Here is a 20,777-nt window from a genome sequence, read left to right as displayed (position 1 = left end):
TCTGAGTGACTCAAACATTATAACAAAATCAATGGGGGCCCCATGCCATTACAAAAATACTGCTGAATGCATTTTTTAAAATATTTTTTATTCTCCTTCAATGTATAGGCTATAGGTCCATCAGCTACATTTACTCTTCAAGGGAAATTTTAGCATAAAAATAACTTTACCAGACTCCTATGATTATAAAACCTCCATGAAGTGCTTATAACTGCCATATCTCTTTTTTTTATCTAGCAAATGTCACCTTGCCAATCATTCAATCTGGGTGGGAGGGGAAAGATGATCAGGTGACTGCTCGTTTGGCTGGAGGCGGTTTGACGCGCCGCAACTGCTGTGTGTTATAAAGAGCCCGGTCTAGATTAACCTGTCCTGTACGGTTATGGTTCTGTGTATGTTTGTGTGTATGCACAGCGTTGTCTTTAAGGGTAGCACACACACACCAGACTAAAGATCACTTTCGTCTGATTGGCTGTCTCTCTACAAAGGGAGCCGCTAGTCTTCTGCCCACCCACTGTTTATAGCTCTCCTCTATCAGAAGTTCAGAACTTCCTTCCTTCCTTCCAGTGAGAGTAGTCTATTCATCTAGAGCACCAGGACTCATCATGGCAGCTAATGATTACCGAGGCTACCTGAGGAACCACGCCGACATGGAGGGCGCTCAGCCCCGCTACCACCCGTCCCATGGCTCGGAACCGACCTATAGACCTTTTATATTCGTTACTCTGGCTATTATGGGATTGCTGCAGATTGCATCGAGTGTGGCGATCTTGTTACACTTGACAGGTTATCTCCAAGAGGTAAGACACCATTTTCAAGACGCACAACGGCTGATAACAGAACTATGCGACACACTTGCGAGTTGCGACAGGTGCGCGTCAGCATTTTATCTTGAACTTGCGGGTGGCTACTTTAAGTTAGACTTTAAACAAGCAACCTGACAATAGGGTAGAACAATCTGCAAAGTTGTTGCACAGTTTTTAAATTGAAATGTACTTATATTATGTTTAAAATGGAGAGTGAAAAGTAGGCTACATTAAACAGTTGTGTTCTTTGCATTGCTTTGGAATACCCAAACATATGGCCTTTTGCTGTTTCAAGCGCACAGGGTTGAATGTCATTCAAGCTTGCAGGTTTGCGGATACAGTTTGGGCTCGCAACTTCTTGAAAACTTGCAGCTGAGGTGCGCGAGCACTTTCCTTTTGAACAATCTGTGCTGTCGACACCAAGTGGCGGTAATTCTGTGAACTTGTCCCCAATAGTAAAACCAGCTGTCAGCTCTGAAATAGCATATTTCTCTACTGATGAGATTGTCTGCCCAGATGATAAGGAGGTAAGTTATTTCAGCAAGCCAGTATTTTCCATGTCACAGACCTTATCAAAGCAATCTCCCGTTTTCACAACGATAGTGAGTGTTGCCAAATGGGGATAGTGTAGCCTATATAAATATTTAATTCAAGTAATCTTGTTCGTAAAATACATCTGTTTTTACTTAAGCAGGCATGTTTACTCTGTTATTTACTGTTTTCAGTCGGAAATGTATCAATCATAAACGGACAATAAACAAATGTTTCTTAAAGTGTATGATGTAGTTTGGGGAGATGGGCTGCACCAAGAGGTTTTAAAAACCAACCAATAATCTCTCCTAAAGATGTTTAACTGTTCTCAAATTCAAATCCAAATAAAAAAATGCTTTATTGACATGAAATAATTACACATTGGTATTGCCAAAGTAACAATACACAATATAAATATGTATCAGCTTTTCTTAGCTCCAGGTCTTCTCCAGTCAAGCCATTGAGCCCTCAGCACAGAGAGAGACAGAATAACATGTCAGTGATATTTATCTGCTTCAGTGCCAGTCAGGTAGCTAACCTGTCATGTACCACTATCACCCTGCACAAGCAGTCTTGTGTAAGACAGCATTAACATTATTTCTGGGTTGTTATTATTGCTTTATGGTGGTTTCTAGAGTTGAATGATAGTCATGTTTCAACATGCCAAACAACAAGAAGACATTTCAGTTCCATCATGATGCTCCATCAGTCTTCACATGTAGGCCTAATGAAGCCCAGCATGGGGTGTGTGTGTATGGAGAGAGCCTGCTGCAGAATGTCAATATTGGTTTGACCTGTCTTTTGGCATAAACACAGTAGTGTGTCGGGAGCTTGTTAACTCCTGGAGACGAGCCCAAGTAGGAGCGAGAGAGAGGGGGGCGGAGAGAAGGACAGAGATAGGGGGGGATTGATGATAATGAGATATAGCTAGATAGAGTTAGGGAGAGAAAGAGAACGGGAGACCGGCAGAAAAAGAGAGGGAGAGAGATGGTAGTGATGGGGGGGAAAAAACGATACATTTACATATCAGGATATTATTTTTGGCAATGTATCGTTTTAACAATATCATTGCGCTAGTTGGCTGTGCCTGCATCAAAACTCCAGCTTTTTTCCTTCATAGCTTGTTCTCCATCTTCTTTTTAAATAGGGAGCCAATTTGTTTTCAGCACTTTTATTTCCATGACTGATCAAAACTAATTTTTCTCATGGCTCTCTTGTCTCTGCAGCAGCCATATAGTGAGCAATATGTTTGGAACATCGAATCACAATAAAATCACAGTATCGAATCACAATACATATAGAATTGTGAGAATCGCAATACATATCGTATCGGCACCTAAGTATCGTGATAATATCATATTGTGATGTCCCTTGCAATTTCCTGCCCTAAGAGATGGTTCAGGTGGTAGAGCATTACGCTTGCAATGGCAGGGTTGTGGGTTTGATTCCCACAGGGGTTTGATTCCCAGTATGAAAAAGTATGAACATTTATGCACTCACTACTGTAAGTCGATCTGGATAAGAGCTTTTGCTAAATGACTTAAATGTAAAAATGGGAGATGTATTTGGCACGAGGACCAGATTGAGTTGGTAAACGGATGCAGAGAGAACCTTTGCTGTGAGCCACCAAACCACCTATTAAAGTCTCCCATTCAGACTGTCCTGACCTGGTCCTGGAGTAAGGGACCGTCTGATTGAGCTGAATTAGCTCTCTACTAAGTGAAGGGAAAAAGAGACACTGAGCCGTTCTCTGAATAAACAAACAATCTTCCGATGACAGCCCATATGGTAGCACTTTGAGGTGACTCATGATATAGTAGGCCCCAGATATTGGCACTACACCACTCCCCCTGTCTGAACACCTGTAGGAGTTACTGTATCTGATGGGGGAGTAGGAGGCAGCACAGCACCATGCCTCAGGAGGAATGTGCTGCTCTAGGCTGTTTCTAAACACTCATCAGACTCTGAGGAGCTGATAGACCAGGATGTACAGGACATCTGGTTCTAGATTGGGGTATAGGGATGGGAATGGGTATGGTTATGGGCAATAGTTGAAGAGGCCTGGTGCTGACCAGAACAGAGAACTGGCACCTCTAATCTATGGATACACTGCCTGCCAAGCAGTCACTAAATGTCAGAGTAGGTCTTCCAGGTTTCAGTCAGTGAATTGTGACACGCTTGAGGCTCCCTGTCAACAAACTGTGTCTGTTTTACTCTGATAAATTAGGGGGATTGTTAGGTAATATGTGTCTTCCTAATGCCTGTGTTTCTGTTTCCAGGTCGATCTCTCCTCCGCCCCGCAGCAGCTAATGGAGGTGAGTCGACCCCTGTCTGATCATAATAACCAGTACTCTCATTGGTCCACATTAGAGGGTTTTTACTGTACTGTTCTGTACTTCCTGGTAAGGTACAATGAATAGGCCTATGTTTGTCATTAAAGCTCAGAGATTGTTGGGTTACACTTTATTTTACAATCTTATATCAGATGTTATTTAGTTACACAATTTGGTATACAGTGGGGGAAAAAAGTATTTAGTCAGCCACCAATTGTGCAAGTACTCCCACTTAAAAAGATGAGAGGCCTGTAATTTTCATCATAGTCAACTATGACAGACAAAATGAGAAAAAAAATTATCCAGAAAATCACATTGTAGGATTTTTTATGAATTTATTTGCAAATTATGGTGGAAAATAAGTATTTGGTCAATAAAAGTTTCTCAATACTTTGTTATATACCCTTTGTTGGCAATGACACAGGTCAAACGTTTTCTGTAAGTCTTCACAAGGTTTTCACACACTGTTGCTGGTATTTTGGCCCATTCCTCCATGCAGATCTCCTCTAGAGCAGTGATGTTTTGGGGCTGTCGCTGGGCAACACGGACTTTCAACTCCCTCCAAAGATTTTCTATGGGGTTGAGATCTGGAGACTGGCTAGGCCACTCCAGGACCTTGAAATGCTTCTTACGAAGCCACTCCTTCATTGCCCGGGCGGTGTGTTTGGGATCATTGTCATGCTGAAAGACCCAGCCACGTTTCATCTTCAATGCCCTTGCTGATGGAAGGAGGTTTTCACTCAAAATCTCACGATACATGGCCCCATTCATTCTTTCCTTTACACGGATCAGTCGTCCTGGTCCCTTTGCAGAAAAACAGCCCCAAAGCATGATGTTTCCACCCCCATGCTTCACAGTAGGTATGGTGTTCTTTGGATGCAACTCAGCATTCTTTGTCCTCCAAACACGACGAGTTGAGTTTTTACCAAAAAGTTCTATTTTGGTTTCATCTGACCATATGACATTCTCCCAATCCTCTTCTGGATCATCCAAATGCACTCTAGCAAACTTCAGACGAGCCTGGACATGTACTGGCTTAAGCAGGGGGACACGTCTGGCACTGCAGGATTTGAGTCCCTGGCGGCGTAGTGTGTTACTGATGGTAGGCTTTGTTACTTTGGTCCCAGCTCTCTGCAGGTCATTCACTAGGTCCTCCTGTGTGGTTCTGGGATTTTTGCTCACCGTTCTTGTGATCATTTTGACCCCACGGGGTGAGATCTTGCGTGGAGCCACAGATCGAGGGGAGATTATCAGTGGTCTTGTATGTCTTCCATTTCCTAATAATTGCTCCCACAGTTGATTTCTTCAAACCAAGCTGCTTACCTATTGCAGATTCAGTCTTCCCAGCCTGGTGCAGGTCTACAATTTTGTTTCTGGTGTCCTTTGACAGCTCTTTGGTCTTGGCCATAGTGGAGTTTGGAGTGTGACTGTTTGAGGTTGTGGACAGGTGTCTTTTATACTGATAACAAGTTCAAACAGGTGCCATTAATACAGGTAACGAGTGGAGGACAGAGGAGCCTCTTAAAGAAGAAGTTACAGGTCTGTGAGAGCCAGAAATCTTGCTTGTTTGTAGGTGACCAAATACTTATTTTCCACCATCATTTGCAAATAAATTCATTAAAAATCCTACAATGTGATTTTCTGGATTTTTGCCCCTCAATTTGTCTGTCATAGTTGACGTGTACCTATGATGAAACTTACAGGCCTCTCTCATCTTTTTAAGTGGGAGAACTTGCACAATTGGTGGCTGACTAAATACTTTTTCCCCCCACTGTAATAAAAAAGGTAATTGCCATTTCGAAGTAAATCAGATTACAGTATTTTATCAGATTACAGTATCTACAGGATATAAATTCCAAAGCAGTTTCCTTTTTGGCTTCATTCATTGATTCTTTGACACGAAACAGCTTTGTCCTGTATGTGAGTTAGCCTATGCAGTCCTATTTGGTCAAACCAGAATTTCAATAGCTAGGGCAAACTACTGTATTTCACCAAGGGAAAAAGGTGTTACTATAACAGATTACACCTGGTAAGCATTTCCTCCTATGATTTGCATCCAGGAATGAACAGTATTATCAGCATGGGGTGGTAAAACTTTAAAAGCATAGTGAAATAACATTTATATTAAAACCAAAACAAAGTTACCCATTCTAAAATGTGTGCTTAGTCGTGCTTTTCCCATGGTTCTGTATTTGTGCATACCACAGCAAATTTACACCCTAAGCCAAACCCAGCTTCAAACCCTAACCTCAGTGTGGTCAGGAGCCTGTAGAGAGGTCAAGCCATGCTCACAGTCCCTACCCACTGATCAGGGGTCAGATATGTTTCATCTCCCTAATAAAGTGAGGATTGGGGGGTAGGCCTGGAGTCAGATTTGCCTGTAGTTTACTGTATTGTACATGGGGCACCAATCAAATGATGTCATGGTTTGGCGTTGGTGATTGCTAAGTGTCCTGAGTAATCTTCGCTCATCAGTAACAGTGGCGTAGAAGAGTGGTCGCCGCGGAATGCACCATTGTTGGGGTCTGTAAATCCTTTTTGGAACATTCCGCCATCTCGCTGGCACAGGTTTCCCCTGGCAACAGCAGAATCTTTCCAGGAATTAAAACAACACAGAATGAAAGGAATCCGCTCTGCTTTGCTTAGCTGTGTTTAGTTTCCCATAATGTATTTTGAATTTGCCCTTGTTGCCCCGAGGAGTGCTTAGACAAACCACCCACTCTGCTCTGCTGTCTCTGCTCTGCCTTGGACTGAGGAAGCCTCTGTGTCATCAGACTAACATCTCGGACTGGGATGGTTCCCATGTTGTAGTCTCAACCCTGCTCCAGCCTCCTGGCTCCAGGCCGCAGAGTGAACCCTGCTCTAGGCTTTATGAGGTGTGAGGCTGACAGGTCCGTTTGGCTCCCTGTGTGTTATCATAGAGCCTGCCCTGAGATGTGTGTGAGTGCATTGTGATAGTCTTCCCTGGGACCAGTGTGACTTTGCTGACAAATGAGTGGGTTTGTTAAAGAGCAGGCATTATTAAGAGCTGTCACATCTCATGTTTGCCTTTGTTAAGTGCTCTTTGATTTGAGGCAGGATCCAGACAGATTAGGCCTACAGTGGGCTGGCTGCTATGGACCTGTGGTCAGCCTGATGGCGGGAGGGTCAGAGAGCATAGGATACTCAGAGCTCAATGGGTTGGAACGGATGACTCATGGCTGTAGTCTATTGGACAGTGGACTGAACTGGGTGAAAGGTGATACAATAGAATAATACAGTGCATCACTGGAGTGGATAACTACAGTCCTGCAGTAAAACAGTTACAACCCCAGCCTGAGCCAATTCTCTGTAGCTCTGTAGCTTTCTCGCGAACATAATCCTCTCTTCCTGGTAAGGAGGTATGAGGTGGTCGAGTGTCTCACCACAAATCAAAGCTAAATGCCAGATTGTGGGGCCAGGGGGGAGTTAGTTCGTGATTTCTCCGTAGCCTTGGCCAAACTTGTTTACCCTGTCTAATTCTAAACCACTTTTATATAAACATGTTTACACAGCAAATTGTTTTTGGAAGAGAGACTGATCTTGGACTGAACATTGTACAAGTCTGTCTGCTCCTGTTTTGTGAGTAAATATACAATACTTAATATTAGTGTTATACAGGTGCATTAATGGTGCTGCAAACCACAGTGATGATCATTCCAGGGCAATAGTCTATTTTAAATTAAATGTTCTGTGCCATTCCTATTCAGAGGTGTTGTGTGTGTATTTGTGGTTTTCAGGTAATTTAAGAACAATCTTTAACAGTGTTCAAGTCAACACTTCTGTTTTTGGTATTTAATTGTATTTATTGGCTCGAGGTAAAGAGGAGATGACATTTCAGGCATACTAGGGCTGATCATAATGTGGGAAATTATACTGAAATTATAAAACAAGTTGAAACATCTACAGGATGTCTCTGTTCTGGAAGTAAGTGTCTCTAGCAGACAGTAGGTTTTCACATGGAACCCGTTCAGTGAGGCAGGCAGGCATGCAGTCTGTTTACTTGCATTGAGACTGTGTTTTGCTCCATGTGCTGCGTCTTGTCTCCAGTCTATGTACTGTAGCTCAGACTGGGGATACACATGTCATCGCACCACTCCAGGGGTGAATCTAATCAGATTTAGAAGTGGTGCCAGAACTGTGAAAGGAACAGCCATCTGACAGGTGACATTACCCAGCAGCCCAAGGGTCCCAGAACCAGACCACAATTTATGGTGCTCCTCACAACTCAGAGCTCCCGGCTTAGAGGTTCACTAGGCAGAACTAATGGAAGGTATGTGGGAAACACACATACTGTACATGCACGCGTGTACACACTCAGCATAAGCTATAATTAAAATAGACAATGAAATAAGCATTGGTTGAAATATGTGGCACTAGCAACTGCTTAGAAAGTATTATGATTGGGCTAACGATAAATCACTTCTAGATAGAGGTTTGCGGTCACTAGAGTTCTCATTCTCAGCTCGAACCTTATGGCAGTCCAGGCCTCAAATTCTGTGAATTGATTCGGGCTGGGCGGGTTTTGGGCTTGCCGTGCTGTATTAAGAAAATAAAAAAACTGCGTGTCTGCGCACCTTTTAGCCTACTACGGCTCTCTCTCAGCCGCAGCAGCTGCAGACACTAGCGGTGCCAGGATTCCAATATTGGCTGGGCCAGAGCAATTTGTGGCCATGATTAAACTTATTTTTCTGATGATTTGAAATGTTTCAATTTAGCGATTCGCATAGGCTGGAGTGCACTCGGGAGAATGATGATCCATGAGACCATGACAGGCAGCGTATCTCCGTATCAGGAGAAGCCCATATTCCAATGGCATCTGTTATTAATGCCGATACAGCGCCTTCAGAAAGTATTGACACCACTTGACTTCTTCCACATTTTGTGTTACAGCCTGAATTTAAAATGGATTAAATTGAGATTGTGTGTCACTGGCCTACACACAATACCCCATAATGTCAAAGTGGAATTATGTTTTTAGACATTTTTACACATTCACTAGAAATGAAACGCTGAAATGTCTTGAGTCAATAAGTATTCAACCCCTTTGTTATGGCAAGCCTAAATACGTTCAGGAGTAGAAATGTGTTTAACAAGTCACATAATAAGTTGCATGGACTCTCTGTGTGCAATAATAGGGTTTAACATGATTTTTGAATGACTACCTCATCTCTGTACCCCACACATACAATTAAGACCAGGAGGGTTTTCCAATGCCCCGCAAAGAAGGGCACTTATTGGTAGATGGGTAAAAATAAAAAAAGCAGACGTTGAATATCCCTTAGAGCATGGTGAAGTTATTAATTACACTTTGGATGGTGTATCAATACACCCAGTCACTACAAAGATACAGGCGTCCTTGCTAACTCAGTTGCTGGAGAGGAAGGAAACCGCTCAGGGATTTCACCATGAGGCCAATGGTGACTTTAAAACAGTTACATAGTTTTAAACACATCTTGAAGAACAATCTGGCCTTAATGGCCATGTACTCTTATAATGGCCACCCCTCAGAGCCTGGTTCCTCTCTAGGGTTCTTCCTACTGGAGTTTCCTGCCTTTTCTAGGGAGTTTTTCCTTGCCACCGTGCTTCTACATCTGCATTGCTTGCTGTTTGGAATTTTAGGCTGGGTTTCTGTATAAGCACTTTGTGACATCTGCTGATGTAAAAAGGGCTTTATAAATACATTTGATTGATTGAATTTCATTGATTTAATGGCTGTGATAGGAGAAAACTGAGGATGGATCAACAACGTTGTAGTTACTCCACAATACTAACCTAAATGACCAAGTGAAAAGAAGGAAGTAAAAGATAAAACAATTCCAAAACATGCATCCTGTTTGCAATAAGGCACTGAAATAAAACTGTAAAAAATGTGGCAAAGAAATTAACTTTTTGTCCTGAATACAAAACATTATGTTTGGGGCAAATCCAACACATCACTGAGTACCACTCTTCATATTTTCAAGCATGGTGGTGGCTGCATCATTTTATCGGTATGCTTGTCATCGGCAAGGACTAGGGAGTTTCTTTTTTGTTGATAAAATAAATGGAATAGAGCTAAGCACAGGCAAAATCCTAGAGGAAAACCTGGTTCAGTCTGTTTTCCAACAGACACTGGGAGACAAATTCACCTTTCAGCAGGACAATAACCTAAGACACAAGCCAAATATACACTGGATGACATTGAATGTTCCTGAGTGGCCTAGTTACAGTTTTGACTTAAATCGGCTTGAAAATCTATGGCAAGGCTTGAAAATGGTTGTTTAGCAATGATCAACACCAACTTGACAGAGCTTGAAGAATAATAAATAAAATGCTAATATTGTACAATCCAGGTGTGCAAAGCTCTTGAGACTTAGTTGGCGGCAGGTAGCTTAGTGGTTAAGAGCGTTGTGCCAGTAACCGAAAGGTCGCTGGTTCTAATCCCCGAGCCAACTAGGTGAAAAATCTGTCTGTGCCATTGAGCAAGGCACTTAACCCTAATTGCTCCTGTAAGTCGCTCTGGATAAGAGCGTCTGCTAAATAATGTAAATGTAAATGTAAATGTTACCCAGAAAGACTCACAGCTGTAATCGCTGCCAAAGGTGATTTTAACATGTATTGACTCGGGGGGTGTTTTCTGTATTTCATTTTCAATAAATTTGAAAATGCTAACATTTTTAAAAACATGTTTTCACTTTGTCATTATGGGGTATTGTGTGTAGATGGGTGAGACAAAATCTATTTAATCCATTTTGAATTCAGGTTGTAACACAACAAAATGTGGAATAAGTAAAGGGGTATGAATACTTTCTGAAGGCACTAACAAAATACACCCTAGGACTGTGCCTTGCTGGACTATCAAAAGTAGACCCATAACTGATCCAAATGTTTTCCTAATCAAACATGCATTCAAAACACAGGGCTTTTGAACATTTATTCAAATGTTTTTTTTAATTTATTTAGTGTTTAATTATTCAAGGCTCCCTTTGTTATTTCATTAAAAAATAAAATGCTTTATTTTATTTAAAGGCATGAATGACTCATATGCTGTGTAATGACAAATGTAATGATTGATTGGTTATATTGAAGTAGGATACGTTACATTAAGGCAGATAAAACAGGACGCACTCTCACAGCTCGATGGTGGATAGATTATATAAGGCTACTACGTGAGTCAAAGGCAAAATAATACACTTGATTTAGGCTGCATTATGGCATGCTACAGTGGGGGGAAAAAAGTATTTAGTCAGCCACCAATTGTGCAAGTTCTCCCACTTAAAAAGATGAGAGAGGCCTGTAATTTTCATCATAGGTACACGTCAACTATGACAGACAAAATTAGAATTTTTTTTCTCCAGAAAATCACATTGTAGGATATTTAATGAATTTATTTGCAAATTATGGTGGAAAATAAGTATTTGGTCAATAACAAAAGTTTCTCAATACTTTGTTATATACCCTTTGTTGGCAATGACACAGGTCAAACGTTTTCTGTAAGTCTTCACAAGGTTTTCACACACTGTTGCTGGTATTTTGGCCCATTCCTCCATGCAGATCTCCTCTAGAGCAGTGATGTTTTGGGGCTGTCGCTGGGCAACACAGACTTTCAACTCCCTCCAAAGATTTTCTATGGGGTTGAGATCTGGAGACTGGCTAGGCCACTCCAGGACCTTGAAATGCTTCACTCCTTCGTTGCCCGGGCGGTGTGTTTGGGATCATTGTCATGCTGAAAGACCCAGCCACGTTTCATCTTCAATGCCCTTGCTGATGGAAGGAGGTTTTCACTCAAAATCTCACAATACATGGCCCCATTCATTCTTTCCTTTACACGGATCAGTCGTCCTTGTCCCTTTGCAGAAAAACAGCCCCAAAGCATGATGTTTCCACCCCCATGCTTCACAGTAGGTATGGTGTTCTTTGGATGCAACTCAGCATTCTTTGTCCTCCAAACACGACGAGTTGAGTTTTTACCAAAAAGTTATATTTTGGTTTCATCTGACCATATGACATTCTCCCAATCCTCTTCTGGATCATCCAAATGCACTCTAGCAAACTTCAGACGGGCCTGGACATGTACTGGCTTAAGCAGGGGGACACATCTGGCACTGCAGGATTTGAGTCCCTGGCGGCGTAGTGTGTTACTGATGGTAGGATTTGTTACTTTGGTCCCAGCTCTCTGCAGGTCATTCACTAGGTCCCCCTGTGTGGTTCTGGGATTTTTGCTCTCCGTTCTTGTGATCATTTTGACCCCACGGGGTGAGATCTTGTGTGGAGCCCCAGATCGAGGGAGATTATCAGTGGTCTTGTATGTCTTCCATTTCCTAATAATTGCTCCCACAGTTGATTTCTTCAAACCAAGCTGCTTACCTATTGCAGATTCAGTCTTCCCAGCCTGGTGCAGGTCTACAATTTTGTTTCTGGTGTCCTTTGACAGCTCTTTGGTCTTGGCCATAGTGGAGTTTGGAGTGTGACTGTTTGAGGTTGTGGACAGGTGTCTTTTATACTGATAACAAGCTCAAACAGGTGACATTAATACAGGTAACGAGTGGAGGACAGAGGAGCCTCTTAAAGAAGAAGTTACAGGTCTGTGAGAGCCAGAAATCTTGCTTGTTTGTAGGTGACCAAATACTTATTTTCCACCATAATTTGCAAATAAATTCATTAAAAATCCTACAATTTGATTCTCTGGAGGAAAAAAAATCTCATTTTGTCTGTCATAGTTGACGTGTACCTATGATGAAAATTACAGGCCTCTCTCATCTTTTTAAGTGGGAGAACTTGCACAATTGGTGGCTGACTAAATACTTTTTTCCCCCACTGTATCTGTTTTTTCAATCTCATGGCTCTATGTAGTACTGTATAGTCTGTTCTTGACTCTGGGATTGTGAAGAGAGCTTTGGTGCCATGTCTTGTGGGGTATGCATGGGTGTCCGAGCTGTGTGCTAGTAGTTTAAACAGACACCTCGGTGCATTCAGCATGTCAACACTTCTTACAGAAACTAGTAGTGATGAAGTCAATCTCTCTTCCACTTTGAGCCATAAGATGTATTCATGTTAGCTCTCCGTGTACATTTACGGGCCAGCCGTGCTGCCCTGTTCTGAGCCAATTGTTATTTTCCGTGGTCCCTCTTTGTGGCACCTGCCCACACGACTGAACAGTAGTCCAGGTGCAACAAAACTAGAGCCTGTAGGACCTGCCTTGTTGATAGTGTTGTTAAAAAGGCAGAGTAGCGCTTTATTATGGACTTCTCCCCATCTTAATGTGGCTCGCGAAAGTATTCACCCACCCCCCTTGGCATTTTTCCTATTTTGTTGCCTTACAACCTGGAATTAAAATGGATTTACAATTTAAATTTGATTTACACAACATGCCCACCACTTTGAAGATGCAAAATATTGTTTCTTTGTGAAACAAACATGAAATAAGACAACAAAACAGAACTTGAGCGTGCATAACTATTCACCCCCCCCAAAGTCAATACTTTGTAGAGCCACCTTTTGCAGCAATTACAGCTGCAAGTCTCTTGAGGTATGTCTCTATAAGCTTGTCACATCTAGCCACTGGGATTTTTGCCCATTCTTCAAGGCAAAACTGCTCCAGCTCCTTCAAGTTGGATGGGATCCGCTGGTGTACAGCAATCTATAAGTCATACCACAGATTCTTAATTGGATTGAGGTCTGGGCTTTGACTAGGCCATTCCAAGACATTTAAATGTTTCCCCTTAAACCACTCAAGTGTTGCTTTAGCAGTATGCTTAGGGTCAATGTCCTGCTGGAAGGTGAACCTCCATCCCAGTCTCAAATCTCTGGAAGACTGAAACAGGTTTCCCGCAAGAATGGCCCTGTATTTAGCACCATCCATCATTACTTCAATTCTGACCAGTTTCCCAGTCTCTGCCGAGGGGAAAAACATCCCCACAGCATGATGCTGCCGCCTCCATACTTCACTGTGGGATGGTGTTCTCGGGGTGATGAGAGGTGTTGGGTTTGCGCCAGACATAGCAATTTCCTTGATGGCCAAAAAGCTGCATTTTAGTCTCATCTGACCAGAGTACCTTCTTCCATATGTATGGGGAGTCTCCAACATGCCTTTTGGTGAACACCAAACGTGTTTGCAAATTTTTTCTTTAAGCAATGGGTTTTTTCTGGCCACTCTTCCATAAAGCCCAGCTTTGTGGAGTGTACGGCTTAAAGTGGTCCTATGGACAGATACTCCAATCTCCGCTGTGGAGCTTTGCAGCTCCTTCAGGGTTATCTTTGGTCTCTTTGTTGCCTCTCTGATTAATGCCCTCCTTGCCTGGTCCGTGGGTTTTGGTGGGTGGCCCTCTCTTGGCAGGTTTGTTGTGGTGCCATATTCTTTCGATTTTTTTTAATAATGGATTTAATGGTGCTCCGTGGGATGTTCAAAGTTTTGGATATTTTTTTTATAATCCAACCCTGATCTGTACTTCTCCACAACTTTGTCCCTGACCTGTTTGGAGAGCTCCTTGGTCTTCATGGTGCCACTTTCTTGGTGGTGCCCCTTGCTTAGAGGGGGGCCTTTCAGAACAGGTGTGTATATATACTGAGATCATGTGACAGATCATGTGACACTTAGATTGCACGTAACTAATTATGTGACGTCTGAAGGTAATTGGTTGCACCAGATCTTATTTAGGGGCTTCATAGCAAAGGGGGTGAATACATATGCACGCACCATTTTTCCGTTATTTATCTTATACATTTTTTTGAAACAAGTAATTTTTATTCATTTCACTTCACCAATTTGGACTATTTTGTGTACAGTGAGGGGAAAAAAGTATTTGATCCCCTGCTGATTTTGTACGTTTGCCCACTGGCAAAAAAAATTATCAGTCTATAATTTTAATGGTAGGTTTACTTGAACAGTGAGAGACAGAATAACAACAAAAAAATCCAGAAAAACGCATGTCAAAAATGGTATAAATTGATTTGCATTTTAATGAGGGAAATAAGTATTTGACCCCCTCTCAATCAGAAAGATTTCTGTCTCCCAGGTGTCTTTTTATACAGGTAACGAGCTGAGATTAGGAGCACACACTCTTAAAGGGAGTGGTCCTAATCTCAGCTTGTTACCTGTATAAAAGACACCTGTCCACAGAAGCAATCAATCAATCAGATTCCAAACTCTCCACCATGGCCAAAACCAAAGAGCTCTCCAAGGATGTCAGGGACAAGATTGTAGACCTACACAAGGCCGGAATGGGCTGCAAGACCATCGCCAAGCAGCTTGGTGAGAAGGTGACAACAGCTGGTGCGATTATTCGCAAATGGAAGAAACACAAAAGACCTGTCAATCTCCCTCGGCCTGGGGCTCCATGCAATATCTCACCTCGTGGAGTTGCAATGATCATGAGAACGGTGAGGAATCAGCCCAGAACTACACGGGAGGATCTTGTCAATGATCTCAAGGCAGCTGGGACCATAGTCACCAAGAAAACAATTGGTAACACACTACACCGTGAAGGACTGAAATCCTACAGCGCCTGCATGGTCCCCCTGCTCAAGAAAGCACATATACAGGGCCGTCTGAAGTTTGCCAATGAACATCTGAATGATTCAGAGGAGAACTGGGTGAAAGTGTTGTGATCAGATGAGACCAAAATTGAGCTCTTTGGCATCAACTCAACTCGCCGTGTTTGGAGGAGGAGGAATGCTGCCTATGACCCCAATAACACCATCCCCACCGTCAAACATGGAGGTGGAAACATTATGCTTTGGGGGTGTTTTTCTGCTAAGGGGACAGGACAACTTCACTGCATCAAAGGGATGATGGACGGGGCCATGTACCGTCAAATCTTGGGTGAGAACCTCCTTCCCTCAGCCAGGGCATTGAAAATGGGTCGTGGATGGGTATTCCAGCATGACAATGACCCAAAATACACAGCCAAGGCAACAAAGGAGTGGCTCAAGAAGAAGCACATTAAGGTCCTGGAGTGGCCTAGCCAGTCTCCAGACTTTAATCCCATAGAAAATCTGTGGAGGGAGCTGAAGGTTCGAGTTGCCAAACGTCAGGCTCGAAACCTTAATGACTTGCAGAAGATCTGCAAAGAGGAGTGGGACAAAATCCCTACTGGGATGTGTGCAAACCTGGTGGCCAACTACAAGAAACGTCTGACCTCTGTGATTGCCAACAAGGGTTTTGCCACCAAGTACTAAGTCATGTTTTGCAGAGGGGTCAAATACTTATTTCCCTCATTTAAAATGCAAATCAATTAATTTTTTTTTTTATATGCGTTTTTCTGGATTTTGTTGTTGTTATTCTGTCTCTCACTGTTCAAATAAACCTACCATTAAAATTATAGACTGATCATGTCTTTGTCAGTGGGCAAACGTACAAAATCAGCAGGGGATAAAATACTTTTTTCCCTCACTGTATGTCCATTACATGAAATCCAAATAAAAATCTATTTAAATTACAGGTTGTAATGCAACAAAATAGGAAAAACGCCAAGGGGGATGAATACTTTTGCAAGGCACTGTAGCGACTGTTGTATCAACATGTTTTGACCATGACAATTTACAATCCAGGTTTACTCCAAGCAGTTTAGTCACCTCAACTTGCTCAATTTCTACATGATTTATTACAAGATTTAGTTGAGGTTTAGGTTTTAGTGAATGATTTGTCTCAAATACAATGCTTTTAGTTTTTGAAGTATTTAGGACTAACTTATTCCTTGCCACCCATTCTGAAACTAACTGCAGCTCTTTGTTAAGTGTTGCAGTGATTTCACTCGCTGTAGTAGCTGACGTGTATAGTGTTGAGTATGCGCAAATATAGACACACTGGCTTTACTCAAGGCCAGTAGCATGTCATTAGTAAAGATTGAAAAAAGTAAGTGGCCTAGACAGCTGCCCTGGGGAATTCCTGAATCTACCTGGATTATGTTAGAGAGGCTTCCATTTAAAGAACACCCTCTGTGTTCTGTTAGACAGGTAACTCTTTATCCACAATATAGCAGAGGGTGTAAAGCCATAACACAAGTTTTTCCATCAGCAGACTATGATCGATAATGTCAAAAGCCACACTGAAGTCTAAAAAAACTGCTCCCACAATATTTTTATCATAAATTTCTCTCAGCCAATAATCAGTCATTTCTGTAAGTGACGTGCTTGTTGAATGTCCTTCCCTATAAGCATGGTGAAAGTCTGTAGCATTGTATTTGTTTACTAAGGGATGGTAACAGGCTGATTGGTCGGCTATTTGAGTCAGTGAAGGGTTTTTTACTATTCTTTGGTAGCGGAATTACTTTTGCTTCCGTCCAGGCCTGAGGGCACACACTTTCTTGTAGATTTATATATGACTGTAAGTCGCTTTGGATAAAAGCATCTGCTAAATGGCTTATTATTATTATTATTATTATTATTATTATTATTATTATAATCATAATAATAATAATAATAATACCTGCTAAACTTTGTACTCGACCAATACAATTGTATTTTATTGATGGCTGTTTCCTCGTCTCCTCACTCTGCTGCCATCCGCCTCCGCCGCATTGTTCTCAACACCAGTTTAAATCAAGATACTGTCTAGAAATCTGGCTTTTTTTTGGGGGGGTTGGGCTCATTTCATTTCTGTGATGTTGGGCCGGGCCTGGGCTCGGGCATCAGCTCATGGACTCGAATTTTCAAGCCTGATAAGAACTTTAGCGGTCACTCACTCTCTCTGAATTTGTCAAACTATTCTACAAGCTACACTACAAAATGACCCAGCACTATCAAGCGTTCTTTGAGTGACTGCTTTGTTTGAACAGGTCATTAAAACTACTGTTGATACCAGAGTTCCCAAGCTCTCATTGTCCACCCTGCTCTGACATGCATTGTAGCGTTCCGTTGATGACCCTTTCCATTTCCACAGGAAGTGCAGATGGAACCCATCATGTTCGACGCCCTGAAGGACCCGAGGAAAGGCAGACAACGCTGCAAGAACCAGGGGAGGGAGATGCTTCCGTCAGCTCATCTACCAATCAGAGCAACTATGGACTACGTGAAGAGTAAGCCCATAGCAAAAGCCAACAGTAAGCCGCAGCTTACAGCTAGAACTAGCCTACTGCAACCAATACTAATATACAGTACAAAGGTGAAAATAAAATTCTGTCTCTTTGACAGATTTGACTAATAACATAATCATTGAAGTTTTGACTGACTTATTGATTGATTGACTGATTGTATTACTGATAAGTTTATCAACTGACTGATTGATTCTTTAATTGATTGGCTGTTGTATTTGTATTGTTCCAGAAGGGGAGCTGAGAGCAGCTATGATCCATTGGGACGAGGCGCAGGGCCACCTGAAGAAGATGCGTTACCATGACGGCCGTCTCCTGGTGGACGAACCAGGCCTGTACTCCGTCTACGCCAAGACCTGTTTCCGCTACTACGACCTGGGACCTGAGACAGAGCCCGGCGGTGCCCCTGAACACGCCATCGCCACGCCCCAGGCCGTGGACGTAAGCAACGCCCAGCTCATCCAGTACATCTCCCACGAGAAACACACATCCCTGCCCAGCAAGTCTGTGGTGCTGATGAAGACAGGCAGCACCATGCACTGGAATAACTCTCAGTATAACATGTACTGTGCCCAGCAGGGCAGGGGGGTGATGCTACAGCAAGGGGATGGACTGTTTGTTAATGTGTCCAATGCCTGGATGCTGGATCCTGAACCAGAGGGGACGTACTTTGGGGCGATCAAGATAGGGAACTGAAACCGCGTACAGAGGAGGAGGAGGATGTGCTACTGAACGTTCTGTAGACGTAACTGCCAAAGAACCACTGAGAGATAGACAGAGCACTTGTTGTATGTAAGATTACTGAATTTGTATTTGATTTGTTTTTGTTTTTTATTGAAAGGAATGGGCTATGTTGCTCTTCACCAGATAGAGAATTAAGATACGCAGTCATTTAGGTGAGGTGTTATGGATACCTCCGGTCACTCACTAGGCCTTCAACAAATCCCATATGCCGTTCATACACTTAACCTGTTCCTTATGGTCCAAAACGGCACTGGATGCTTTTTAGTTTAACATTTTACACAGTTGATAGTTATCAACCATTTTAGATTGTTGATATTTGTCATTCCAGGGAGCACTTTTGAAAAATGTTTTTAGAATGTTTTTCCAAGCATAGCAGTGTGAATTCTATCTTCTGTTTATCAACCGACACAAAGTCATTCCTCATCGCTAGTCTGGCCCCTCATAGTTTACATAACATTGTCATCGTCTTCAACAGAAGCACAACTGGGGTATTTTGTTTATAACTGAGGAGAGTTTCCACCAGTGAACTCTTTAGTACACACTTAGAAAAAAGGGTTCTTTGGCTGTCCCCATAGGACAACCCTTTTTGGTTCCAGGTAGAACCCTTTAAAAGTGCTATCTAGACCCTAAAAGGGCTTTTCGGCTGTCTCCATAGGAGAACCCCTTTGGTTCCAGGAAAGGGTTCTATGTGGAACTCAAAAGGGTTCTACCTGAAACCAAAGGGGTTCTTCAAAGGGTTCTCCTATGGAGACAGCCGAAGAGCCCTTTTAGGGTCTAGATAGCACTTTTATTTTGTTCTTATTTTTTGTACCCGCTTTTTCTCCCCAATTTCATGATATCCAATTGGTAGTTAATGTAAATGTAAAATGTAGTTACGATCTTGTCTCATCGCTGCAACTCCCCAATGGGCTCGGAAGAGGCGAAGCTCGAGTCATACGTCCTCCGAAACATGACCCTTCAAGCCATGACCCTACACCTGCTCGCTTAACCCATATGTCAGCCGCACCAATGTGTCGTAGGAAACACTGTTCAACTGATGACTGAAGTCAGCTTGCAGGCACCCGGCCCGCCACAAGGAGTCACTAGAGCGCGAAGAGCCAAGGAAAGCCCCCCGGCCAAACCCACCCCTAACCCGGACGACGCTGGGCCAATTGTGCGCTGCCCTATGGGACTCCCGGTCACGGCCGGCTGTGACACAGCAGTGCCTTAGACCGCAGTAGCACCTTTTTTTTCTAAGAGTGTACCATGAGTGTAGTGTAGCCATTAGCCAATGATGCTCCTCTGTCTCTCTTGGGAAAGGATGAACCGGAGTTAAGGGTGAGGAGGAGGTTATTCAGTAGTAAACACAGTATTACTGTCCGCTCAGGCAACATTTAACATTACATAGACATTATTTAATGGAATAACACCAGCTGTGTAAGAACAATAATAAATACTGTATCAATCACTGTTCATTTTAGTTTTCCAAGAAAATACAGAAAAGTGAGTATAGAAGTGCTGCATAACGGCATGTACTTAGTTTAACCAGGAGAGACCTGCTGTAATCCATCATCCCAGTAACTGAGGGGAACATGGTTGTGGTTTGGATCAAAAGTCTGTTTTCTTATTTTGATTAGTTTTCCCCAAAATTACACAGTATTGAACTCTCTTTGCCCTGTTTTTGGTGGTTTATACAAGTAATGATTATCAAAACACACAAACAACTTATGTAAAGATGCAAACTGAAGATAGCTGGCCTGTCTTACTGTAGGGGAGGAGAGCAGAGATTCCTGTCTTTATGAAACTAGCGGATCCAAATTGACTTTGGTCCACCTTTTAACTTATAGTTCCTTTTTTCATTTTACTCTTTGAGGTAAATGGGAATATGCAGTAAATGTATTTATTTATTAGATATAACAATGCAGATAGGGACCATTGCTTAAATGACCTGTCTGCTGTAAAATCATGTGTATTTTTTGTCTGTATTACAGTAGGCAGTACTTAGTTTATTAGTAGATGCGCTTTTATTGTCCAAACACAGGGGCTCAATGTTAAATTCTGTATTTGTATTTTTTTATTCTGACAATTCTGTGTGCACTTGCCTAGCCGAAGCAGAATATACTGTCCATCATAAGACTGTAGCAAACGTAAGTTTAGAAATCTTGTACATTCTTTTAATTTGATGTTTATTTATGTCCATTTAACTAATAAAATCATTACTTTTATATATAGGTTTGACGGTTGTTCGAATTTTCTTATCATGAATGCATAACGCATACTATGAATCGTGGATAATGTGTCACATCATACTTTACAGACTTGAACTGAAGGTTTTTAAAATGAGTTAAATATTA

General features: G+C 42.2%; 1 protein-coding gene across 1 annotated transcript; it reads left to right on the top strand.

Annotated features, from left to right (window-relative positions):
• The first annotated feature begins 417 nt into the window (after window positions 1–417).
• On the top strand, window positions 418–19,449 carry LOC121572835 (tumor necrosis factor ligand superfamily member 11). Its single transcript, XM_041884868.2, has 4 exons — window positions 418–800; window positions 3,617–3,652; window positions 17,550–17,685; window positions 17,933–19,449. The coding sequence occupies exons 1-4, from the start codon at window positions 606–608 to the stop codon at window positions 18,394–18,396; spliced, it is 831 nt and encodes a 276-aa protein (XP_041740802.1). The 5' UTR covers window positions 418–605; the 3' UTR covers window positions 18,397–19,449.
• The last annotated feature ends 1,328 nt before the right edge of the window (window positions 19,450–20,777 follow it).

The sequence above is a fragment of the Coregonus clupeaformis genome, chromosome 29 (genome assembly GCF_020615455.1).
Source record: "Coregonus clupeaformis isolate EN_2021a chromosome 29, ASM2061545v1, whole genome shotgun sequence".
NCBI classification, from domain to species: domain Eukaryota; kingdom Metazoa; phylum Chordata; class Actinopteri; order Salmoniformes; family Salmonidae; genus Coregonus; species Coregonus clupeaformis.
This window is presented reverse-complemented; position numbering and strand designations above follow the sequence as displayed.